Source organism: Crocodylus siamensis, chromosome 5 (genome assembly GCF_052110815.1).
Source record: "Crocodylus siamensis isolate JL-2025a chromosome 5, ASM5211081v1, whole genome shotgun sequence".
Classification (NCBI taxonomy): Eukaryota; Metazoa; Chordata; order Crocodylia; family Crocodylidae; genus Crocodylus; species Crocodylus siamensis.
This window is the reverse complement of record NC_143399.1, coordinates 148,117,842-148,144,685: the sequence shown is the minus strand read 5'-3', so window position 1 is coordinate 148,144,685 and position 26,844 is coordinate 148,117,842. Positions and strand designations below refer to the sequence as shown.

The 26,844-nt window shown below is 43.1% G+C and overlaps 2 protein-coding genes across 12 annotated transcripts in view; one reads left to right on the top strand and one right to left on the bottom strand.

Moving 5' to 3' along the window:
- OXNAD1 (oxidoreductase NAD binding domain containing 1) overlaps positions 1 to 8,670 on the top strand; it is a 34,807-nt gene extending 26,137 nt beyond the window's left edge. For all 9 annotated transcript variants that reach the window (XM_090046605.1, XM_090046604.1, XM_090046608.1 and 6 more), the window contains 3 exons: positions 3,378 to 3,620; positions 6,882 to 6,990; positions 8,256 to 8,670. In XM_090046605.1, coding sequence (XP_089902731.1) covers positions 3,378 to 3,620; positions 6,882 to 6,990; positions 8,256 to 8,410 — 507 coding nt within the window. In that variant the 3' untranslated portion in view covers positions 8,411 to 8,670. The remainder of the gene's footprint in view (positions 1 to 3,377; positions 3,621 to 6,881; positions 6,991 to 8,255) is intronic.
- Positions 8,671 to 22,741: 14,071 nt separating this feature from the next.
- RFTN1 (raftlin, lipid raft linker 1) overlaps positions 22,742 to 26,844 on the bottom strand; it is a 152,809-nt gene continuing 148,706 nt past the window's right edge. For all 3 annotated transcript variants that reach the window (XM_090046597.1, XM_090046595.1, XM_090046596.1), the window contains exon 10: positions 22,742 to 24,356. In XM_090046597.1, the coding sequence (XP_089902723.1) occupies positions 23,898 to 24,356 (459 nt within the window). In that variant the 3' untranslated portion in view covers positions 22,742 to 23,897. The remainder of the gene's footprint in view (positions 24,357 to 26,844) is intronic.

Below are 26,844 nucleotides of genomic sequence, written 5' to 3'. Positions count from 1 at the left end.
AAAGTAACAGTGGGGCCTAGAGTTCCAGCATAGTTAAGCAGTTAATGTGCTTAATCAATGAAGATAGCTAGTATTTGTTACAATACCCATCCCACTTCTTTGCCTGTTGCTTAAATTGTGCTATACAGTTAAGCTAATTATGTCCTTATCTGTTATGCATGTAAAACAGAGGACATGGTAGTTGTAGTTTTTCTTACTGAATCTGTATTGGAACATTAATCTTTCTAATTTGCCTAAACCATTTCAATATAATGCTTGCAATTTTAGTCATCTATGTTAGAGGCCAATATCTTCCCAACAGTTCACGTCATAACTAAGGCTAGAAACCAGCATCAGGGAATGGAAAAATTCCACTGTGCCACAATGTCTTACAACACAGTTGATTTACTACACTAGTTGAAATACCTCACTATTTGTCCTGCCCCTGATAGTGCAGGACAAGGGGTGACATGACCACTATTTTCCCTGTGCAAACTATGTACAATGTTGTATGTGCACCCTCCTGGGGTGGGGGCACCTAGGGGGCGGAACCTGGGGACAGGCATCCAGCACCCCGGCCCCTGGCCATTCTCCTACAGGTATGCACCCACCCTGTGGTGAGCCTGAGAAGCTGGGGGCTTCCCCAGGGGTGACAGCGGTTTCTGGTTTCCTGGTGTATGCAGCTCCCCATCCAGTAGCCAGTGGCCAGGGCCAGCGTGAAGTCCTGGCCCTGCTGCCTGCAGTTCCTGCTCTGCGCCCGCGTGGAGCTTTGAGTAGCAGAGCTGGGACCCGGCAAGGAGACTGGGTGGCAGGGGACCCAGGGTGGGGGCTGGAGCAGGAGCTCCTGGCCAGTGGAGGTGGCACTGAACCTCCAACTCAAGCCCATGGTGGGGGGGGCAGCTGCTGCTGGGTGATGTGCGGCTGCCAGGAATTCCCCTCCCCAGTGCTGCGATCGGGCAGGGATGGGGAGTCAGCCTGCCTGCTCCCACCCACTCACAGCACCAGGGATGGGGAGTCAGTCCAGCTGGGCTGACTCCCCGCCCCCAGCCCCATCAAGCGAAACCTCAAAACACCTAACTGTTTCAACAAAGCAAAACAGAACAGCTGTTTTGAATTTAAATGAAATTCGAAACAGAACGCTGTTCCATGGAAACCTCAAAACTGAAGGCAAAAGGGAACAGTGCCATTTTGCACAGCCCTGGTGTCCAGCACCCGGCAGTCCTTTTCCCTGTGGCCTCCACTCCTCTGGCTGCAAGCACAGCCTGCTGCTCCAGGGTCTCCACACGCCAGTTCTCCAGGGCCAGGAGCTGCACCATAAACTCCCGGTCCCACACCTCCTCGCATTGGTCTTGTGCATCTTCAGGGGAGACATCCTCCACCCTCCACCTGTCCTGTCAGGCATCCTCTGCTGCATGTCCACCAGCTGGTTATCTGAGGCCATCACCAGGTGGTCCAGGAGGAAGGTCCAGTCCTGGGTCCTCCTCCTGCAGATGTTGCATCAGCAGGGCCCTGGCCAAGGGTAGCAGTGACCCTGACGGCCCTGCTGACAACCCTGACATTTTGGAGATAAAATGCTCTGTACCTGGGGGCTTTGTGCTGCCCAGGCTCAGATTGGGGGTCACGCATGCATGGGTGCCCACAGACCATGATAAGTCAGCTGGGCAGGCCTGGGCCCAGGTGGCCACCAGCTGAGCCACCTGTACCTGCTTCCTCCCCAGGGGCTGGCAGGCTGCTGGCCATAAGCAATCTGCCTCCCCTGCCCCATTCCCAGGCCAGGCCAGGCTCCTCGCAGCACCTGCTGCGACAGCTTAAGATCCACTCTCCCAACTTCTCTTGCAGACCAGCCTGTCTCCTGTGCTGCCACCATGGTGTGGGGCTACCAGACAACTGAGACACGGAGCTGCCCACGTCCCCGCCCTCCCTGCAGGGAGCCTCTCCAGGGAGGCTGCCCCTCCCCCCTCAGCCGCTGTTCTGCACCCAGAACATGCCCCCTGGGGGTGTGACCTGGGCACAGCGTAAGGAGCTGTTTGTGTGGACTGTGTGCTTGATCCATTATACCCTGCTGCTGATGATGACCAGGGATCCTGGTTTTCCCTGATAAACAATTGCAAATTCTCTGACAAAACCCTCAAAATCTATGATTAAAATTAAAGCCCCCCCGCAGCCCTGCCCATGCCCCATTCCGCCACTCACAGCCTGCCCCCCAGCCCTGCAGAACGGTCCCTCAGCTGCCTGGGCTATGGAGCCAGGGACCCAGGTCCACAGCACTCTGCCCCCAACAGAAGGCATCTGCAGCAGGAGCAGAGCCAGCTCCCCCACTGCTGCTTGCTGTAGGCTCTTTGCAAAAGTGGGAAATGCATGGGTTTCTCCTCCAAAAGGTAAAATCCATTTTTTCCCGTGATAAAATAAGGAAATCTGTAGGAAAAAGAAAACCCGGCTCCCTACTGATGACCACGGTGCCCCAGGTGCACCTGCATACCTGGCACAGGACCCTGAGCTTTGACGATGTGGCAGGCAAGCCTACTTTTCTTCACAACCTCTGTTGCCACTGCATGGAGGGCTCCCTGTGGCTGTGCTACATGTCCCTGGCCTGCACAACTGAGGAGGACATGCTGTATTCCTTGGTGTGTGAAAGGCCCCCTGGCTGTCCTGGTGCTGCTGGGCCTGGGCAACTGCCCGAAGGAACCAGTGAAGGGGCACAGCGCATGTACATGAGCACTACTGCACAGTAACTACTGACAAGTAAATTTACTACTTGTATTTGCAGGTAGCAATTTACTTGCGAGTAGTGTAGTTGTCTGCACAGTAAGCACGTGCACGTGTAGTTTCCGTTTTTTTGTAGCTGGTAAAAAAAATAAAGCAGATGGAAATCTTCTATGAGAAATTTTCTTTCAGTAAATTCAGTTCTTTTTGGTGTAGCAGTGAAGCAGACAACCCTTTCAAGTCCTCACAAAAGCAGTGTGGCTTTGTCCTATAACCTAGTACCTCCTCGTTTGTAAACAGCCCTTCTAAACACTGGGATTTCAAACCTTATCTTTGAGTCTTTGCAGCCACATACTTCTTCATTGTTTAAAAATCCTCTTATGAATTGCTCATGTAATAGCCTGTATCAGTACTTATGTAGGAATGTCGAATGTCGCTATTTCTCATGGCTAAGACTTACCTGAAGGCAAAACTAGATGTCTTCAGAATACTCAAGGCACTGACTTCAGATAACTCTGTAAACTTCCAGTGCATTTTTAAAATGCTTTAGCATTCCCTCACTAGTAAAGTATGTAAGAACTAACAATAATGATCTTATTCTTAAGCTTAGTTTGTCTTATGACTCAGTGATGCAAAAAGAATTGTATTTCATTCTTTGCTTTTGGTTTGGAAATAACCTCTTTTTCCATCTCTAGTGCACCCTTGACTCAGAAGTAGCTCTGCGAGTGGGAGGTGACTTCTGCTTTGATCCACAGCCTGGAGACTCTCCTGTAAACCTTGTGCTGATAGCAGGAGGAGTAGGAATTAACCCACTGTTCTCCATACTGCTACATGTAGCAGATCTTTACATAAACCAAGAGACTAAGGGAAGTGGGTATAAAATGGGAACTGTGAAACTGCTCTACAGTGCAAAGAATACAAATGAGCTCTTATTCAAGGTAGGAAAAAGGAAATAGTGTTTTTGATGTTTATTTCTTCCTTTCAGAAGGCTTGTCCATTTATTGTTATGTATCATTGCAAAGCCTGGTGCCCTGTATAGTCCTGTTGCACCAGGACTATGTAGAGCCAAAAGATCCTCCCTGCCCCAGAAAGCTTCTTTATTATGTCAATCTAAGAATGACAGGAATTCTGGGAATGTTTGTGGCTCCCATTAATTTCATTGGTGAAAACTCAGGCACTACTATATAAATTTTAATGTAACTTTCAATCTTCACCCTCTTCAGTGCTGTTTCTTTAATTGAAATTTAATTCCTTTGACTTTGCTTCCTGTTTGGGAACATCTTACCTCATGATCCAATGTAATATATTTCCAGAGAGACCATTGGAAGTTAATTAAGCCACAGGTTGTCAAGTACCTCTATAGAACCTGGCAAATGCTTTCTGAATAATTCTAACTAGAAATACATGAAACTGTGACATGTGCCTGTGTGCATCTGCAGGATGTCCACATTAATGTATAATTCAGATGGAACTTAAAAATGGACATCCATGCTCAAAATGTATTTACCCAGCTGTATTTCTATATTTCAGTAACACTTCATTTTTTCCTTTAAAAGACATTTTGTAAAATAGCTTCTGTTATCCTAACATGAAAATGCAAGCATACATTAAGAAGGGGATGGGGACTGTTATTACCATATGTTTTGCCTGATTCTCATTTGGAATAGTCATGTCATTACATGGTGTTGCCTGTTCAGTTTGATATAGTCCTTGCAATATACTTTAGTACCATCAACATTTATGTAGCAGCAGGAGACCATTATCCTGTGGCAGTTTAAGACTGAATAGTAGAGTACTAAGATATAGGGTCACTGATAACACTGTTAGGGTCAAATCAGCACTAAGTGAAAATTCTGTCTCTAATGAGAGAGTTTGCCTTGAAGAAATTAAAGGCTGGATCATGAGATACTGAGGAAAATAAACACCCAAAGTTAAGCCAAAGATCTCTTATGGTTACAAAAATGGCCAATCAGTATGAAACTAAGAATAGCAGTAGGCTTGCTACTGAGATTATTAAGTCAATGAGAGGCCTCAGGCTGGAGTCTCTACTGGGACTGGCTTAAAATAGATTTAGAGGAAACGAACACAGTTTTTTCTTGGAAAAGAAAATATTTTTGGTTATCAAAGCCTGGAAATTCCCAGTTGTATTTAAACATCTTAGTGGATTGGTCAGCAAGCTGTTAAATGCACATGTTATTTGACATAAAAATGAAAGTTGCAGCTCATTGGCACAACACTGTATAAAGTACTCACATATGTGAAGCAGCTTTGGCTACTGTCCTCCTGGTCAGAATCAACCTGGAAATTTCAGTGAAGGTATCCACCCATTGCCGAAACAAATTATTGTATTTTCCTTTCTTGTGTATGAAAGTAGTGATTGAAAAACCTGCAGAACCCGTTATGACATTTGAAACTGACGGGGTCCTCATCTAACAGAATAGCCCCAGTTATAGTCACAACACAATACAAACTACATATCTGGAAAAGGAAGAAAAGATTATTTTAGGAATGTTAAGTCTCCTTCATACTAGTAGTGTGGGGTGGTTCAGACAAAAGTTTGTAGCTTGATATCTTAAATAAATACTCAAATTACTGATAAATTCCTCCTCTTCCCCTGTTGTATTGCACATCTTAAAAGCAACAGTTTTTATAGCAGTAATTTGATTCTTGCCCACCTTCACTGTGTTGTCCTTTATAGCTCATGTTTCTTTAATGCCTGCCCAGTTTGTCTTGTGTTCATTAGTTGGCCCATTCTTTTTTATTGTAGATCATCTCTTTCCCAGGTGTCTGGGAAAGGCCCAATGGTGCCATACATAGTCCTAGTTCATGCCTCTAGGCCTCCTTGTAATACAAACAATAGATAATAGGAAACAGGTTACTAGTTAGTAAGCAAACAAAACAAACAAACAGTAAAATAATCCAGAATGCTATAGAACAGAGCTGGTGTTACTTCAGCATATTCTAGCTAATATACTTTCTTCAAAATAAATTAATAGAGCACTCCCCCAGTCCTCTACAGTAAACAAAAGCCCCAGATAGTAAACCTCTGTCCGTGCTCTAAGGTTTGAGCAGGAGGGGGGTCAGCCTGTGGCATTGGCCTCTTTGTGGAGCACGTGGCAGATCAGGGAAAAGACAGAGTGCCCAGCAGCAGAGAGGGCAGGAAGCAGAAAGTAGAGCAGGAATTTGGGCAGGGAGTAGGAAGCAGAGCAGCAGATTGGTTAGAGGAAGAGGATCAGAGTAGCACTCAGGGAGAGCATGGATCTGATTTCTGGCATTCTTGCCAAAGAGGTTGGCCTCAATGACTTAAGAGCAACTCCAGGAGGAGCAAGGAGCGGGGAAGTGGCTGCTTAGGAGCTTGTGTGCATTGCTATGTGTGCAGGAGCCTGTAGGGACATCAGTGAGCTGAATCACCTCAACTTTAACTCTGAATGATGTAGTGTTAAAATTGGAGCACTTTTGCTAAATTTGTATCACTACAGGCTTCTGCACACCTAATTGTTACACTGTAGCAGCAGCTCCACCTTGAACTGTGCCCTTAGACTGTAGATGGTAACAAATGAAATCTTAGCTTGAGATTTCATTGCTCCACTTATTTCTTTAAATTTTAACAATGCAATAGCTAAAGCCTCAAAGTTTTTGTGAGAGCAATTACAGCAGTGAATTAGGGAACTGAAAATGATCAGGTTTCTACTTTGATTATTAATAGCATTAAATCTATACTGTAATGGGTTTTGCAAAAACAAGAAAAGTCTGTATTGTTACCCAAGGTCAGGTGGCTTCAAGGTTGAACTAAAAGGTTTGGACAAATTAAATGCACAAAGTGCACATTTTAAGTTTCAGTGCTGCAGGTTTTTGGAAGGCACAGAAAGGAAATGGGGACAGCTGCAAGGCAGGAAGCCACAAAACAGCGGAAATGGTTATAAGATGCAAGTGTTGATTAGTTACAACCTGTTGCAGAAAAGGAATAAAGTATTAGCCGTATATGGTTGCATATTCCAGGTACAGAAATGCTGTGCACTTTAAGAGTGCTGCCCTGTAAGAGAAAAAAAAGAAAAAAAAACCAAATTCTCAACTTTCACATGTAATATATGCATAGTCTAATAGTATATGCTAACTACTGATGTTGTTCTGGGACCTTGTGCACTCATCTGCTTTGATTTAATGGACTGTGGTATAACCAAGTATGTTTAACATTCCAGGAAAATATCCTTCGTTTAATGAATGCATTTCCTGGAAAGATTGCGTGCAACTTCCATGTTACCCAGCAGAGTTTGCAAGTCTGTGAAGAACTTCAGCCATATATTATAGGTATGTAGTATGGCTGGCAGTACACAGATGCATAAAAAGTTGTCAGTCCCTTTGGAGATAGCATTTGTGTTGTTTAGTGGGGCTGTGCAAAATTTCGCTGGCTGTTTAGACTCGTTTCGAGCTCAAAACAGCAAAATCGAAATGAAACAGAGGGCTTCGAAACAAAACGAGGCCAGTCAAAACATTTTAAAAGTTTCAAAACATTTTGAGTTTCGAAGCAGCAGCCCAGCCACATGGTGGGAGGCAGGGAAGAGCCAGGCTGCGCTCCCAGCAGCTCCACGCAGCCCCATGTGGCTCAGCCTGGCAGGGAGTGCACCACTGGCTCTACCTGCCGGGCTGCACTCCCAGCAGCTCCACCAGCCCCATGAAGCTCAGCTCCGGTGGGAGACGGACGGAGCCAGAGCTGCGCTCCACCTCCTGGCACTGGGCTGAGTTCCACAGGGCTTGAAGCTGCTGGGAACCCTCCCCAGTGGAGGCGCCTCCTGCCACTGGGCTGGGTTCCCAGCTGCTTGAAACCCGGTGCAGCCACTTGAAGCATGATCGCAGCACTGGGGAGGGGAACTCAGCTGAGCTGAGGTCCCTTCTGCCGCCTGATCGCAGCAGTATTTTAAGTCTTTTAAAATACTAGATTATCTATATAAAAGCACTTAAAGTGAGATTGGATTCCAGCGGTTGAGTGGAGAAACTTATGTACAAATAAATTAAATGGTTTATTTTTCTGTATTTTTTAGATCTTACCATAATTTCATGTTCACAAATTCAGTCTTACAGCTGTGCTGAATTAGAAGCAAGAAAAATTAATTGAAACTTTGTGCCCAACCCTTTCCTCCCTATGTTACATTATCTTTGCTTAAAGCTGTAATGATAGAGTAGGATTAGCCTATTGCCTTTAAGGCATGCTTAATTGATTCCATTTCTGTTGTCCTTGGGTTAGAGTAAGTGATCCATTGCTGTTTAGTTCTAAGGTAGTTTATCTTCTTGTTAAGGGAAATTGAACAAGTAATGTCCTGTAAATTGGTTCAGACTTTTCTTATGTGCTAATCTAAATTTTCAAGTGACTAAACAGTTTTAGATGCCTCATTATTTTTTATGTTTAAACTCTGTAAACCTTAAATGGGTGTGAGTTCTCAGAGAGCAAGTGCCCACAGCAGCAAAAAGCACCCATCAATTTTTTAAACATTAGGTCTCTGCCTCTTGATTGTGTTGAAGATTTTGTCTTCATATAAAATACTTGTGTTGTTAACTACTTACATTCTTTTTGTCAGAGGGAAGAATATCTGCAAAGGATCTGGAAAAACATGCATCTAAGGATACTTTATGGTACATATGTGGTCCACCTCCAATGATAGAATCTATATCCAAGTTACTAAAAAACCTTGGTGTTCCTACAGACTGCATTCTCTTTGAAAAGTGGTGGTAGCAACAGCTATTTAGCAGAAACTAAACTATATAAATTAATTTATATATTTTGATAGATGAAAAATAACTGAAACGCACAGAAGATGGATTCTGCTATGAACTAACTAAATGCAAGACCTCAGTAGTTACACATGGAATCATCCTGTATCTCATAAGCATTCTTAAATGATACTATAGTGCACTCTGATTTGGGTCATTATAGTTTTACTGCTTTTGAAGAAAAGCATGGTGTATTTTATATTAAAGATGAGAACCATTTAATTTTGTGTGCGTTTCGCTCATTTGTTTGGATAGTAGTATGCATCTGTTTTGTGTACATTAATTTATTGTTGATTAAGCAGGTTTTTAAAACAAGTTGGTAATATTTTCATTATGCCTTTAACAAAGTAGTAAATAAATGTGCAAAAATGATACAGACTGTGGTATAACTAATACAGGCCATACTTTTATAAGCTAAGCCAGTGGTTCTCAGCTTTTTAGACTTTCACTCATTTTCTGACTACAGAAAAATAGAGCAATTTTTCCTATTGCTAGAGCTCAAAGACAAGAACAGGTCAGAATGTTTTTAACACTATGGGTTCCTATGTGAAGCATTCATCTTGCGAATCGTGTTTCCACACGTAACAGTGCATCCTTTGGTGAGGATCACTGAGCTAAGCCAAGCCAGACTGGGCACTTGGCAGAGCTTCCCATCCAGCCTATAATTAATAAATGGCACAGTTCCCAAAGTCATATGTACATGCAGAAAGTCATATATGCACAGAATCCATGTTCTTGGGGCTGAAGTCTTTTTCATGAGACTTAAACTTTCTGTATAAGACATGTTGGAAAAATAGGTCACTGCTTAAACTAAGTTACATTTGATTTACTTAAAAGTACTTTTATGTTGGCCTTTCTGTTGTGAAAGGGAAGAAGCCAACTTAGCTATCCTTACTTGACACCCTTATAAAGATGGAGGACTTTAGTTTAATGGATTCCATTACTGGCATGTTATGAGTTTCAACCCCAAATAGTACATGCCAAATATTATGAGATTTCATTTTTTTCCACTTTCACCTTTTATTTCCCCTTCCTTTACTGGCACTGTATAAGGTCCCTGTTTGGAGGAGATTTCAATACAAAAATAGAGGTCACAAGTGAGAAGCCACAAGGCAACACACTGTCAAGTGGTTGTTTTGCATTATTACAAATTTATTTCAATATTAAAAAAACCCCCACATATCTAGATATGTAGTGTATAACCTGAGCAAGGTAGGAAGTTGGGATGACTTGTTGTGGCAGATGCCATATGGAGAGGCACGAGCTTTTAAAAGGATGAAGATTACAGAGGAGGTCTGAGACGGAGAAGGTGAAATCATCTCTCATTACTTTTCATCATCCGGAGTTATAACCCTTCAAGAACAGATATAAGCAGAACTATTCTAGTGCTAGAACCAAAACCTTCTGCCAGGTTCAGATCCAAGACACTAATGCAAACATTCCCCTGTGCACCTAAATTGAAATTTCATATTTAAGGCTTTATCCTTTCTGTACATGAAAGTGACTTTTAGATGAAGTAGACAAGTCCAGAGAGTTTTTGGTTCAGAGTTGAGAACTAACCTCAGGCAAACAAACTTGGTTTTAACAACATACTGTTTGTATCAGGACATTACAAAATACTTCTGAGCATAAGCAGCCACTTATTACATCACATGCATCCGAAATCACTTTTAAGAATTCAGGATTGAGTGTAGGTACTATGAATTGTAGGTACCAGAAACGAGATAATTTAATTTTTGGTTATTTTCCCCCCCACCTCCCCAAAAAAGATCCCTCCAGATGGAGTAAGAAAGTGGAGTGCTACTAACGTATTTCAAACAAGATTTTGCTTCCTAAATTTTCACTCACATGTATAACTGGCTTTTATTCCCATTTTCTTTACAGGCATATAGAGCTCAGTGGTTTCACCTGATAAGGCTTAGTTGGCTTCATTCACCTCTAAATCTGCTATCTTCCTTTCCCCCAAACTAGAATTTTTGCATACTTTTAACTGATCTTAATGTTTGCCAAGCTGTGGACGAGATTTTCCTCAGCTCATGCAATATCTCTAATTCATTGCAGGTAGACAAAAAAAAAAAAAAAGAGATGCATCTTAGAGAGTAAACAGTACAGTACAGTACAAAGACCCAGTCCTGCTCCACTTGAAATCAGGGGAAAATTACCTCAATTTCATATTTGTGTTAGTACATTTCAATAACTTGCATGTGACTGAAGGATTGAGAGAGAAACATTAAAAAACCCAAACCCTTTCTCCCCACAATTTAACTGCACTACCCAGTAGACCACTTAAGAAGACACACAATGGGAGTATTATTGCCCTTAGTGCAAACAAACAATACCTTAAAAAAACCTATGAACAATTTACCAATTCTTGGTAAATAGCATATTGTCCTGGCGCTGCAGGTGGTTGCTCCACTCCTGTCCTTCAGACGGTGACGTAGTGTTGGTGGGCGCAAACTGTGATGCTGTAGCTATGTTGCCATAGCAACATGCTCCCTTGTTATAGCGTGTTGCTACGGTGACGTAGGGGCTAAAAATAATAGCGCGCCTCCAGTATGATGCAGTACAGTATGTTACTACACTGTCGTTTAGTACTAAAAGAAAGTACTAAATGATGGTGCATTAACAATGGTGCCGTAGGGCCATGTGCAGACTCACCCAGTGCCTCCTATTGCCTGGTAATGTTAGGAAATCAGCTAATTAGGCCATTAAAAAAGAACTGATGGAATATTGACACAGTACCGAATACCTGGTGATCTGAAGTCATCCTTTCTGGGGTATGAGCCAGCAAATGGGACAGTCTGATTGCCTCCATTCAGTAGGACTTAGGGAAGGTGACTCTGTTTATCCCTTGGCTTCCAACATTCTGTACAGACTTTAGGGAATATCCTGGGCTCACAAGGGGAAATAAAATTCACTGCTTCTTTTGCAGGCAGAAGACTAGAGAGGTGGGCAAAGAGTGTCCTCTCCTCCCAATGAAGAATGCGAGGTCTTTCCTAAGGGAAAAAATCACAAGCTCTGGGCACATCTACACGTGCAAATAATCTGGAAGCAGTTTACTTTAGTGTAAAGTACTCTAGAGTAAACTGGGCACGCATCTACTGTAACAGTACAAGCACTTGCCTGCTTCCTGTCTACAGGCTAGCTGCCCACCTTGCTATCCTGCCATGCCTTGATGTAATAGGATTGTACCTAGACAGGAGGCTATTCATTTTGAACCCTGATGATTAGGGGGAATATCTGCAGCTTTGTTTCACGCCTACACTGTGGCTCAAGCATTGCACGTGGCACCCACCAGTGGTTTGCACTGGGTCTTTCATAACACAAACAGACAAACACATACTGGGCTCCAAGCCCTCAACTCCCTCACTGGGGCTCCACACACTGTCCCCTCACTAGGGCTCACTGGGGTCTGCCACCCCATCTGGCTCAGGTGGCTGTAGCCCTGCCTGGCCCTCTGCCCTGGGGTATTACACTGTGAGGCTCAGGTGGGTGTAGCCATGCCTGGCCCCCTCTCAGGCTCACGAAGATCCCTCTGCTGACCTGGGCCCTGCTTCAGGATTCCTATGAGCCTGGGCTCCCCCTGAGCCAGTTGAACGCACCAGGGAGGCAGGGGCTGGGGTTAGAAGGCACCCCACACTTGCCTTTCACTGGGAAGCTGATTGGCCTGGCATTTCTTGGGGACTCCCCTACCACAGGGAGCCCCACCAGACCCTCTCGCCCCACCCTTCTCCAGCAGGGTGCAGTTTCACATCTTACCTAGGCCAAATGAGGCCTCCTCCATCCCCATAGCCTCCCCTGTCCTCCATAATGTTCCTGGCAGAGCTCAGCAGATAAGTGTTTCTCCTCTGCTGGCTGATCATGAACTACCCTCAGCTCAGGGAACTGGGACTTCAAATGGCCACTCCAATCAGGCACCTGGCCCAGTCCTTAAAGTGACAGGCACTATCAGTGCTCTGCCACGTTTATATGTGATGTGTAGATCTATACCAAGCCACTGCAGCAGCCAAGGGGAGCTCTCTAGGTTCCCACTGGGTCATGGGTGACTGGTGCTTCCTGAGTTGGGGGGGCACTTGCCCCCCCAGCAGCAAGTGACGAGGGGGAGTCCCCCCATGGCTGATCCTGCCAACTGGAGGGGGGGGGTCCCCCTGCAGCTAATCCCACCAACCTACAAATGGCAGCAGCACATCACTGGCACTTCCAGGCAGGGCCATCCCTGGGTGGGCGTTAATCAGGGCAACTGCCCTGGGCCCTACGTTTTGGGGGGCTTCACAGAGCTGGGCGCAGTGGCAGGGCAACACCACACTGCCACTGGCTTCATGTCCAGCCACTTAGCACCCTACCCTCACCACCAAATCTGCCTCTGAATCCAGCACTACTGGCCACTCACCTCTCCTCTCCCTCCCGCCGCCAAATCTGCTGCCAGCTTCCTCCCATCCAGGGGCAGGGCCCCACACAGAATGATTTGCCATGGGCTCCGCACCCTGCTCAGATCATAGGTGCTTCCAGGCACACCACTAGCACTTCTGGGTGAGCACGATCGGCTGTGGGAGGGATCACTTCCGCTGGCACCCCCACTCCCCAGCCGGCACCCTCAGGGGTGGGGCACCAGCACTCTTGCCTGCCCCCTGCCTGAGACTGCTGGCTGTAAGGGGATGCACCAGCGTTTTCAGGGAGTGCATCTGCACATCCGTACACCCCCTACACATCACCACTGCCCTGGGTGTTAGCCCAGGAGTTGGCAGGGTGGGGTCTGGGACATTGCTCCTTGCACCTGGAAGCCACCTGCTGCTGGGGCAGGCCTTACCACCAGAGCCTGGGTGGGATCAATGCCCCCTGCCCTGGCAGCAGGGAACTCCCAGCCTCCACTCTGTGATTGCAGGACTGGGGCTGACAGATCCTTATCTCCCAGGGATCTCCCAGCCTGATGAGGATCTCCCAGCTCAGGCCCACAATGACAGAGCTGGGTCCTGTGACCACAGAGAGTGGTCTGAGGATCTTCCATCCCCGGGCCCTGCAACTCCCTGAATCTGAAGGTGGGCAGACAGTCCCCACCCAGGCTCTGGTGGCAGAGCCCACCCTGGCAACAGGCAGCTCCTGGGGGCAGGGAAGAATCTGCCAGGGGCACATTTGATCCTGGTCAGGCGTCTACACCTACGCTACTGCACAGTAAGTAATGGAGAGTAAATTTGCTCTTTGCATCTACAGGTAGCAAATTGACTCACGATTAAAGCAAATTACTGTGCAGTAAGCATCTACACATGTAGACGGTGATGCTTACTGTACAGTAATTAGCTCTAACTTCAAGTAAAGCATCTTGTGTAGATATAGCCACTGTGTTCCAGGGTTGTTTGGGTTTTTTGTTTTTGTTTTTTTGGGGGGGGGGTTGATTGCTGCATTTGTCTAAGAAACACTACATTAAGGCAACCATGACCACTAGATATCACTATTCACATAGCCAGGAGAAGTGACAACTGAAAAACAATGTGGGAGCTTGGTGAAAAAAGCTAGCTACCCTATGTATGCATCTTTGGGACTCCCAGCACCATACTTCAAGGTGTAACACTGTCTAAGCCAGCTATCATGTGCACAGGGTTCCAAACCATTACTCGAGTGATCAGTTATTAGCAATCGGTTTTAATACATGAGAATTCCCTGCTTTGTTTTGGATTATTACATCCAAGATTTTTGGGATTTTGTGTCTGTGAGCTGGACTCATAGGTTTTTGGTCCTGCATCCTGTATTGAGCACAGAGAGTGTCAATGCTTCTCACAATCTACATTTTATACATGCATTTGGTTTCCCCAGACAAGTTGGGAAGTGGTGATACTACATATTAGTATGCCTAGGTATGCTGATGTACATTTTAGACATGTTCAAGTACAATTTTTTACTTCCATTAGGGAACTTGCCCATTGCCAGAAATCAGTGCAGATGAATCAATTCTTAAGAAAGGTGAACTGTGAGCAGAGGCAGCCCTACTTTCTTTGAGCCTAAAATAGAAGCTGAACCACATTCAGCACTTGCTTAATTACACCCATGACAATATGCAATAAGAAAAATTCAGTTTTCTTTGGGTAGATCCATGCTACCTGGAGGGAGGACGTGGGTGGACCAGAGGACAGGCTTTGCTGACTCTTGTCAGTGACAGCCTGGGGGCAGATTAGCCCAGCACTTGGGCAGATCACACAAGCTGTGACTGAGGCTAGAAGCGCTGCCCTAGCAGGGGGGTGGAGAGCCCCATAGGTTGGTGGCAGAATATGACCTCCTGTCAGTCGCAGTGGGATCTGGCACAGATGTTCATTATAGTGCTCTAACCTGAAGCACTGAAGTCTGATACCACATCTATCTAGGGTTATCTTAGAGCGGGATCTGCCATTTTTACAGAGCTTTGTGCGCCCTGACTGTCTGTTTGGTTACAGCTCCAGAGCACTTTCTATGTGCTTATCATGCAGTAAGTGTAACTTCTGTACCTGGCCTAACTGTGGGATCAGTACTAGAATTGCCTTCCTTCCTAACTCCTCTGCCTCTGTCAGTAGAGCAAGTCAACGAGGTATCTTCAGCTGTCTCCCTGGCAGGTGCCATACTCCTACTCTACTTCTGGTTATAGTATGGAGTCATCACCCACTCAGCCTCCTCTCCTTAACAAGCATAATGGGTGTCAAAAAAGGAGTCTAGGACATGTTCATGTTAGGGGTAGTAAGTGCCCCTGCCCCTGTACTTGTACCCCTACCAGCTTTGTCCTTACTGGAGTGCATTGTCATATTCACACAGATCTGCCCAACTGGCCTCTCCACAGAAGCACAAGAGACTATCCAACTGGTACAGCCTCAGAAGGAGGGGGAGAAGAACTATTTGCTATTCCTCCACTCCTGAGTCAGTAATACTGCCTCAGTGGACGCCTTTAAAATGGCCCATCAAATGCAGAGCAGATGCACAACTAAAATTGTGTATGAAAAACATTGTAAGCTCCTGAATATCTTGCACCCTTCACATATAAGAATAGTCTCAGGCAGATGAAAGCCCAAACCAGTAGACTTTAGACAGGCTGTGCCAGGAGAATAATGTCTACTTAGAGAGCTTGGAAGTGAAAAAAGGATAGATAGGTACTGATTTCCTTTCTGGGATTGGTCTCTCCACCCGTTTTGCATTAGCAGAATGTAACAAACAGTAAGGAAAAAGAGTAAAGCACCAACTAGTATTGACACACAGTTTACCTCGTTTCTGAAGAATGCGTCACAGTACTAAAGCTATAACTTGTACAGGACCTCGTAAAACTTTTGGCAGTTTCCTCTGCGGTGGCAATTGCTTGTGCCAGCAGCCATTGCTAAGAGGGGTGAGCCAGTGGGCCTTGATCTGTCTTATGCTTTCTCTGATCACTGTAATACCTGATCTTTATGAACATTGCTTTTCCTAAATCCAGTTAAGAGCATTTTATTCATCTGGAAGTGGGATCGGTCCCCCTGGCAACTTTGGAGCAGTTCAGTGGGGTTATTCTTAATTCTGAAAAACGGTACAATTCTCCCAAACTTCTGGCATGCCTGCAAGAACTAGCAGTTTTTGCTTTGTGTGGGTGGAGTCTGAGGGAAGGATTTAGGAGCAGGGTTTGCATTTGCCAGTGTAGCCTGGTATAAAGGACAAATAAATGTATATAGTCCAGTAGGTCATCCTAATAGCACTCTTCCCAGTTATTGGTTTTCTCAGTCCAGAAGTTCAGTTAAACAAATCAATTATTACCATGAATAAACCAAGAGCTTGTTTGTTAAAAAGGTCACATTTAGCATTTCACTGCTTAGTGCTGGAGGGAAGCCCTTGTCTTCTGAAAAATGGTATAATTAGCAGCAATGTTATATTAGAGCCCAGAAAAAGAGGCCACAACAAACCAGCTTCCTATGTTTTTAAAACATTGAACAATTTTTTATAACAATATTAGTTTTAAAATGTTTCCCTTATAACTTTTAAAGCATCATTTATGATTATTAACTGGTTTGCAGTCTCTTTCTTCAACACAAATTACTTCCATTTCATACATTGCTTTCTCAAATGAACCCAAACTGCCCACATAGCACAGTGATTCACAAGCAGGGTGCCACAGCAGACTGGGGTGCCTTCAGAATACTTTCAAGGGTGCCATGAGGTGCCACGCAATGTTAGCAATTGATAGGTGTGCAAACATGATTCACCAGATAAACCCAGAGGGTGCATCCCCACAAGTGGAAACGTGTGTTCCCTGGGAACAACTAGCAGTGACACTTATTTGTACTGCTGCTAGCTGTCCCCAGGGAACTCCCCTGCATGCACACTCTACAGCACGTGTTGCCGTGGGTAAGGCTGAGGAGGCTGGGGCCAGCACCTGGGCTGACCCCAGCAGCCTTACCTGGGATCCTGAGGTCCCCCCCAGGGCTCCAGTGGTGGTGATCTGGGCACGCAGAGCCTGGCCAGCAGCTGGAGCATGGCTCTGGCCAGCCAGGCTCTGGTTTCAGGCAGCGCCCACTGCCACCACTTACACCACCCTGTACATCTCCTGCTGTCAAAAAACCCCACTGCACTGCAATTTAGCAGAGTGGTGAATGCCTGCTTGTGTGGTGCACATGGTTTGCAGCACCATAAGCCACTTGTGCATGTTCATCTGGGTGCACCTGGGTTTCAAATGATTAAAAACATTAGTGATATGTTGTGGGCTTCAAGTTCCCTTCAACACAAGGATTGCTCTGTTATTTTTCTGCAGTCAAAAATGAGTGAAAATTAAGAGCTGGCATTTGCTGACGGGTGCCTTGAGTCTAAAAAGATTGAGAACCACTGACAGCAAAAGGCAGTTCACAACCTTTTGCTTCTGTTACATCTCCCTCTCCCTCTAACCTCTTTCTGTCACTCCTCGTTATACTTGGGTTGCGACAGAGGCAACGACATGTCTCTTCAATTGTTGGGTGTCATGTACACCTACTGTCCTGTAGAAATAATTTTAGCCAGGCAATCACCCACAGCAGGACGCGCAGAACAAACAGCTGTCATTTAAAAAAAAAATCTGAAAAAAATCCCAATAACAAGTACGTTCTTATATTGTGAACCTCTGGCTGGTGAGAGGATGGTTTTCCTTTAATTACACACTACCTTAGGCCTTTTTAACTAGTACCATAGTTTACAGATACAGAACATCGTAGGTTCATACTGCATGTGGTGTCAGAAACATCTACCCTACCTGGAACTGTTACATGTCCTGTGGTCTAGAAATACCCATATAATTACTGAACTCAATATATTTGTTAGAGTTATTGCTACCTAGTTGTATTGATGGTCTACTAAGGAATCTTTTGGGATCTTTCTTCTGCATCTTCATGGCCTAATGGTGAAAGGCCAGCATTTTCATAACTACGTAGTAATTTATAATACATTGGATATGAAGCCACCTTAATTGAAGAAGATAGAATTATTTATCTTGCACGTTGACATGCAGCCCAGTATCATACATCATTTAGTCTAAACTTATAAGAAACTAAGAAGTCTCTGAAGGTCAGGGGCTATACGTTTAAAGAGAAACAACATTCTCCCTCTTAGGTCCATTGAACCAAACCTCTTAGTCTTGGGAACATGATTATATAAGACAAGATTGTGCAGTGTCTTTTCCTTACGAACAGGCTGCTGAGAGAAAAAGGTGAAATGTGAACATTAGCACATTTGGGAAAAAGCCCACCTTTAAAACCGAAAAGGATGACTTGCAAGTTACATTGATTCCCCGGGACCCCCACAGGCCTCCCTGGGGCCCCCTCAGGCCCCAGGGGAGGGGCACCCAGGCCTAGGGTTAGCGAGGATCTAGTCAGGGAACTTCTGGAGGGACTGGATGTATTTAAATCAGCAGGACCTGATGATCTCCACCCCAGAGTGCTGAGGGAATTAGCAGAGGTCATTGAGGGACCCCTGGCATGGCTTTACGAGCACTCGTGGTGCTCTGGTGTGGTGCCAGAGAACTGGAAAAGGACCAATGCGGTTCCCATTTTCAAAAAAAGGGAGGAAAGAGGACCCAGGAAACTATAGGCCAGTTAGTCTTACCTCGATCCTGGGTAAGCTTTTTGAGAGAATTATCTTGGCGCATGTCCACAAGGGGCCAGCAGGGGGGATTATGCTTAGGGGCAACCAACATGGGTTCATTAGAGGCAGGTCCTGGCAGACCAACCTGGTGGCCTTCTATGAGCAGGACACAAAATCCCTAGATGCAGGTGTAGTAGTATTTCTGGACTTTAGGAAAGCCTAAGAAACTTTCTCTCACCCCATTCTCATTAAAAAACTAGGAGACTGTGGTGTTGACACCTACACAGTCAAATGGGTCACCAGCTGGCTGGAGGGCTGCACCCAAAGAGTGGTGGTGGATGGGTCATTTTCGACCTGGAGGGATGTGGGCAGTGGGGTCTCCCAGGGCTCGGTCCTTGGGCCCACACTGTTCAACATATTCATCAGTGACTTGGACGAGGGGGTAAAAAGCACCCTGCTCAAATTTGCTGATGACACTAAGATGTGGGGTGAAGTGGGCACGCCAAAAGGGAGGAATAGGCTACAATTGGACCTAGACAGGTTACAGGGGTGGGCGGATGAGAACAGGATGGGATTCAACATTGATAAGTGCAAGGTGGTACACCTGGGGAGGAAGAACCAGCAGCATACCTACAGGCTGGGGAACTCCCTTCTCGTCAGCGCAGAGGCAGAAAAGGATCTTGGAGTCATCATTGATGCCAAAATGAACATGGGATGGCAGTGTGGGGATGCGGTCAGGAAGGCCAAACATACCTTGTCATGCATCCACAGATGCATCATGAGGTGATCCTCCCCCTCTATATGACATTGGTCAGGCCGTGGTTGGAGTACTGCATCCAGTTTTGGGCACCGCACTTCAGGAGGGATGTGGACAACATGGAGAGGGCCCAGAGGAGGGCCCCTCGCATGATCAGGGGGCAGCAGGACTGGCCCTACGAGGAGAGGCTACGGGACCTGAACCTGTTCAGCCTCCACAAGAGAAGGCTGAGGGGGGATCTAGTGGCCTGTTACAAACTAGTCAGAGGGGACCAGGAGGCATTGGGGGAGTCCCTGCTCCCCCGAGTGCTGCCAGGATTGACTAGAAATAACGGTCACAAGCTGGCAGAGGGGAGATTCAGGCTGGACATCAGGAGGCACTACTTCACGGTCAGGGCGGCTAGGAGCTGGAACCAACTTCCAAGAGAAGTGGTGCTGGCTCCTACCCTGGGGGTCTTTAAGAGGAGGCTAGATGAACACCTTGCTAGGGTCATTTGACCCCAGTACTCTTTCCTGCCACAGCAGGGGGTTGGACTTGGTGATCTGCTCAGGTCCCTTCCAACTCTATCAACTATGAAACTATAGAACTATGGCAATATTGACTCAAATCTTGTCCTAATTCTTCTGACATTTATTGTAGCAGTCATCAGGAGCTCATTTGGTATCATGGATAGGAGTTATTCCCCTGGGATTTTCATTCATTAACTGGAGAATATGTGATGTCCAAGTAGCATAATACCACAGAATATCCATTGGCTTAGTTCACAGGAAGATTTTATAATGAATAAAAGAAAGCTCTTAACCTATAAAGACTTTTTTTCTTATATGAGATGATAGTAGACTCTAATCAACACCACAGGAATATTTTTGCTGATGAAAGTCTTTGCAGTCTTGACCCACATAAATGAGACTCATGGGTCCATTAGCAATACTGAATTGTGAATTAAACTTCAGGAAATATTTGAAGGTGTGTATGCGCATGTATATTTTTAACTGGTATTTTTAATGTCTCTGAGAAGCATTTATCAGGCAGAAATAACATGAGCTTTGCTCTTCTGAAGCTATTCAAGTCCAGGATGATGGAAATATTGTGTGAAAAATCAGATCTTGCTTTATTTCTGCCTTATAATTGGCTCCCTGAGGCAAACATACACAGCTCTGAAAACTACAAAGAACGAGCCTGCAGCCCAAAGACAGCCTTTTAAGCATCCTGGGCTCATCTGAGAAATTAAGGCTAAAGTAAAAATTTCTGTTATATGTCTAACTTTCTCAATGTGATTCATTTGACTGTACTGACTTCAAGCTATTTCCAGGTGTCATTTTGTTTGATTTGAGTAGCCAGATCTGTGTGGTTATGAACAAGGATGTAGTCTGAGACTTAGGATCTTGCACATTCACAGCAGGCTAAAATCTGCAAAGGTGAAAGTGTGAAACCTTTACACTTTTTGACTTCCCACATGTTAGACTGCATGAATTGATTCCATTACACCATCTAGTTCCTCTGTCCCTGTGCCATTGTCTCTTTCAAATGCCAGTGGTGGAGAAGGCTAAGAGATGTAAGCAACCAAGTAGAAGGCCAACTCACAAAGCAAATGATTGCATGATCTTGTAACCTGTAAAGGCCTCTCCCTTCCTCCCTCCTCCCCATTATGATCATCCTGTCTATTCTTATATTGTAAATTCAAGATTACAGGCAACAGTTGAGATTTATTTCCAAGTCAGTAAGATGATTTAGTTACAGAAATCCTGTTAATTTTAGTGGGAACTGGGGACTAATTCCCCTAACTGCCTTCGAAGATCTCAGCCAATTTCCATTCAAGGTAGGAAGACTCTCTCATGTCCTTGAGTGCTATTAACAAAAAATCTATTCCTGTGAGATTTCTTGTAGTGCATGTAGTGCAGAAGTTCAGGATTTGGAACAGTTTAAACACAAAGTATCAGGCTGGGAAAAGCTCAGACTCCATGATCAGGCTGGAATAAATAGTTTAAAAACATTCAGGAGTCAGGAACCATGAAAAAGAACTCTTTTCTTGTAATCATCCTTCTACTTGCAAATGGTTATAACATGCAGCTTAAAAAAAAAGAAAAATACTGTACATAATGAGGTGGCAATTTCTTGACTCTGCTCTCAAGTAAGTTGAGAGAGAGAAAGTTGCCCCAGTTTAAATAACAACGCAACTTCAATCCAGTGTAGTTAAACCAGTGCACCTCTCTTTGCACGCACTTACTTTGGCTCAAAAATGATTGATTTGACAGTAGTTTATATGGATTACTTACGGACTTAAGCTAAACTCTGTTCATTTAAGCTACAAAGAAGTGAGAACAAGCACAGAGAAACGTAGATCTCTTAAATTAAATCAGTTTTAAATCATACCCTTTTAGTAAAAAACAGTCTGACAAGGCCTTCATCCATACTTCTTTCAAATAGGTGACAATGACCTATTTAACCAGGTCCGATGCTGAACGTTGCTTTAATCACGAATCTGACTCTTAGCTCATTTTGCTACACCAAACTACCGGCAGAAGTGTAACTATTGTAGAGTAAAAAGCCTCTCTCCCTCCAATTCAGTTTTCTATTTAGCTTTGTAAGCATTTAGAATGCAATTGGAACAACCTTGTCTGAAGTACAATCAAATAAATGCTTTTCAATGGAAATGCATTATTTAACACAAACGCTTCAGTAGCGCTTCAGTTTTACAGATGACTTGATGTGCTTTTTAAACAATATATATTTCTGTTTAAGAGACAAGCTGTCCAGTTGAAATTTAAGACCAGCTCTATAACAGGTCCTGTAAAGACACAGTGTCAATAAAATCTGCAAACCACTTTTCTTAACTGTCCAGAGCAGAGCTTGCGTTAGAGTAGCAAGTAAACAAAAGACTGTTTAGGTTACGGGAATTTTAATTTGTCCTCAGGGTACAGAATGAATTCATTGTAAAATACCAGAAGTAATTAAAATTATTTACAGTCCTGTTTTTCTAATATTTAGTTAAGCTGTTGGAGCCAACAACAATACTTCTCAATTATTGAAAAGAAATATTAGCTTTTATTTGTGCACACAATGGAATGATAAAATCTATCTGCCATTATTCCGATTACAGATGGGCTTTTGAAATAGTATACCCTTTTCCTCCCTGAAGTCTTCTACAAATTGTGTAATTTATTTTATGTGGAATACAATTTAAAAATAGTTTGAACACGTATGATGTGCACCTAGAGAACACTTTTCATTGAGTCAAAATATCACAGAGGAAAAAAGAGTAATGATAATTAGCATGAATAAATCAGCCTAAAAAAAAAAGCCGACATTGTTTGTGGAAGTTGTGTTTCTTTCAGTGTTGTGTTTTGTAAAGTGAGGTATTCTTTTTTAAACACCTTCCAGGACTGCCTAACTATTCCCAAGTAGGGGTCCACCTAGGATTGCTGAATAAGGAAAGACAACATTTGACATGTTTAATTCAACGAAAAAGGTCTGAATACACACAAATATAATAAAAATATTACACATACATTTTCTGTAAAGATTTTAATATACCTCCAAACATGAAAATGTTTACCACTTTACATAATAAAGTTTGTATTTCATCTGAAAAACATAGTTACCTTTAATATAAGGGAGGGTTAAATTATCAACTTGCATTTGTCAGGGTTATTTGTGGCTTCCACTGACATTTGCCTGATAGAACTTAACAAAAAAGGAAAAAAAATCAAATAGCTTTCTTGTGACATATTCTAAATTAAAAATGGTGAAAAAATATAACTGCAGTGCTAGCATGTTGTGAAGAGCATGTTCATTTTAGTATGTACAACTACTGAATTACATCCTACATCCCGTTTTCTTATTCTTAGCTCTTCTCTTTTTTGCAACCCCAACAAATATTGAAGAAAGGCTGATTAGCAACCTAAAAATCCATAATGCTATCATAAAAGAATGGGATTAATTCAGCATTATGTTGGAACCACCTACTTAACAGCCCAACATATTCATAGCAGGATTTTGTTCCTCCATCAGTTCCTCATGATTCACTTAAAATGTTCATGATTTGATTATTGTTTTCAATATTGGAAAGAGTTAACTAAATGCAAAAGAGCATATCAGCAAGTAAATATATTAAGATAAATACAACTACAACCACTTCATCCAGCCTCTTGAAGACAAAATGCCATTTCCTTAACAATACAAACTTAATGACAAAATACAATAAGATGTAATGCATTTTTTAAAGTAATTCTACTTGGATAAAAATATTACATAAAGAAATTTGATCAAGCAAAGCATTTCCACTGTCCATAGTGGACATTAGCCTGGTTTTCTCAAAATTAGCACAAAGGAGTTTAAAAGCCTAACAAGTGTTTTTACTTCCACCTTGCTAATCATAATATATTTCAAATGTATCTTAAACAGGTAAAGCCAATTATGACCAATTCACACCCACAGTAACTTCAGTGGCATTTTTGCCATTAGAATCTGTGGAAGCAAAAGCAAGCCCAATAATAATTTCAAATCTTAAATTAGTCTGTATGTGTTAATAGGAGAGAGAATAAGATTGGGTAATACTAAATTCAGTGTTGCACTGGGCAATGAAATTAGACAGGATGATTCGTTAAAACTGTCCTTTATTTTGCTAAAATACCTGCAACTCTCGGTACTCTTAAGTTGTAAATTATTAATCACCACACAGGTCCATGGACCCTCCCCCATCACCTCCATCCCAAGTATCAGTAGTTAGAGCACAACTTTCTTCATGTGTTACATGGTCCCCACAGTGATCAGACATACCCTCCTGACTCAGGCACGGTTCCAATTCATTTTGATGAGTATCACAATTTTTAGGCCACTTTTCTTCTGATTCCCCACCGCTATGGATATATATGTCTCTGTCTCCCAGTATCTCAGCTCCCATGTCTGTGTCTGTGATATCATCCAGCTGTTGATCTGAGATTGTCTTGCTGTTGTCAATGTTTTCAGTTGCAGATAATGGTGTTTCTAAGTTTCTTATGTTCTCTGTAACTGTGGACTCCTGTCTTTCTTCCGCTGCTGGCTTATCCCTAGCACTTAATTTAGCCTTCATAGCTTTCTTTGATTGCTTATTGCTCATCTCTTCTTTGGAGAACTTCCAATGAAACTAAAAACAAAACATCTGAATGTTAAAGGTCACTTTAGATATAGATAGGAACACAAGTAGAAATGTTTTCTGAAATAGTACTGGCTCGTTTAATTTCAATTCAGAGATTCATTTGATCAAAATATGCATGATGTATAAGTAAACCAGAAAGCCTAAAATTATCACCTGTCTACATGTGTGAAGCTATTTTATACACACACACAGCTCTGTCATGTATTCTGCTTAGGCCCTGTCTGAAGGATATTTCAGTGTTGAGGTAGTAACCCACAACATCCTGGCTGACATTCCAAACTGAGCTGGGAGCAAGAAAATAGAAAGCTGTATGAGCATAGACAAACAAAAGGAAATGATCCTAAAGTATTATTCTAATTTCTTAACAAGTTAGCAACCTGACTGATAACACAAGCATGCATACACCCACTGCGTAAAGGCAGTAACTCAGAAAGAAAAGATATAGAAAATTAAATTTAGGGCAGACTTTCTCTTTTTGTTATGTTGTTTATCCTCCCTCCGTTATACATACTCATGTACATGAACTATACCATGTACATACTGGTGAAAAGTGAACATTTGTAAAAGCTATGCAAACTTAATTGTATTAAAAAGTCGGTTAAGTATTTTCTAACATGCAGAAAAATACCCCACTCCTGATTATTTGTCTGTATTATTTTGTAGCGTATGCTGCAAAAATAAAGGTTTTCCAGAAACCCGCAGCTCCTAACGGACCAGAAAGATTAAAGCAGCATTTTGAAACCTTTGTAAAGCCATCAGCCTGTAAACAGAAAAACATCACATTTATAATCTGACCTGCAAACCATGAATATGCTGCAGAGTCCAGAAATAATTTTAGATGATGGTTTAAACATCTGACATTTAAAGTAAAAGGTGATAAGTTCTACAACAATGTAGCAGAGTATGGAAAATGCACAAGGCTACCTCCTGCAAAACTGACCACAAGACTCACCACAACCACCATTTTGGATGATCTGTTGACTAGCTGTATGTTGACTACTGCAAAAACAGCTGTGGTTCCTTGCAACGTTGATGTAACAGGCACAATGTATATGATATCTGGAAGTTACTCCAAAGGCAAAATATTTATTGACCTCACTACTGTAGGAAAAGTCAATATTCCCAAGATAAATCAGACTCAACTTTAAAGTGGCTAGTTACATCACCTTTTAAAGAAATTGTCCTGCAGAAATTTAATAAGTACATCTGAAGATGCACACTCTCTCACTAGTGAGATCTGGGTTAGTCTAACTATGGCACTAGCTCAGCAGAAAATATTCACTACTTTCCATGCTGCATAGATTGAGGAAAACTGTGGACTTTTGCTATTTGCTGCATCTAGGCATTCAGAAAGTTCTGGTAGAGCCAGCAGCTGCATGAATCTGTGCCAGAGTGAACTAGAAGGATAGCTCATTTTCATAAGACTTCATTAGTAATTTATTTATTACTTAAGACCACTCACAAGCATATCTTACTCTAGGAAAGCCTCTTTTCCAACTAAAATTTGAAAGTATTCCATTGTAGTACCTACAATTCTGAGCCCAAAAGGAAGCCTGGGCACCAGTTCTGGTTTTACATATCTAATGATCTGATTCCGTTCACTAATGAGGTGATTGGATTTGTAATGAAATATGTATACCCACAGTTAATTGCACGTGCAATTGACTGTAAGCATATAGAGAAGCAACCTGGGTCAAGGTACCTACAAGGCTGCAATAATGCCCTGTGCTTTTCCAACTGGCCAAACTTGGCAGGGGGAACGGGACGACTGCATTTAGCAAGGGTCTTTTTGTTTGTTCTACTGCTGGATGTCTTTGCCAGAACTCATCCTTAAAAAATAACACCTACACTTTCAAACCTGAATGTTTGAATTTGGGCACCTGAATTAAAAAAAAAAAAAAGTGCTTATTTTCAGAGCTGCCAATTCCCCACAATTACTATTGAGGTCAACTGGAGTTTGCCTTAAGGATTCAAAGAATAGGCCCTGCATGTTAAAACTAGGTTTCTACAGGAGATATCGGAGAAGTGGATAAAGTTAAATGTCCACACAGCCTAATTTCTGCTAAAATAAACATTGATTTTTGTCTCAGAAAACAGAAGATAAGTTTTATAAGCAAATGAGATTAAATCTGCAGTCAGTGATGAGAGAGTAAGAAGATAGAGTTATCTCTGCTTTACAAAAGAAATTTTACATCTCTTTTGAAGTTTCCTTTCTATTCAGCTGGCTGAACTGCACAGCATCTGACAGGCGTATACATGGAGTTTGTTTCCACTACTGCAATTTCCTTTTAATCTTATCAACATATTTTTCCCCACCAAAAGTTTATCTATAAAAAAAGTTTTAAACATGGTGTTGTCAAAAGTTAAATAAACCCATCAGATTTTGTGCTTTTTTGTGCTGTGCAAAATGCTCACTCCAACCATAGTGAACCTTAGGTTTTTCCACTTATAAAGTATCTTATAAACAGGCATTCAC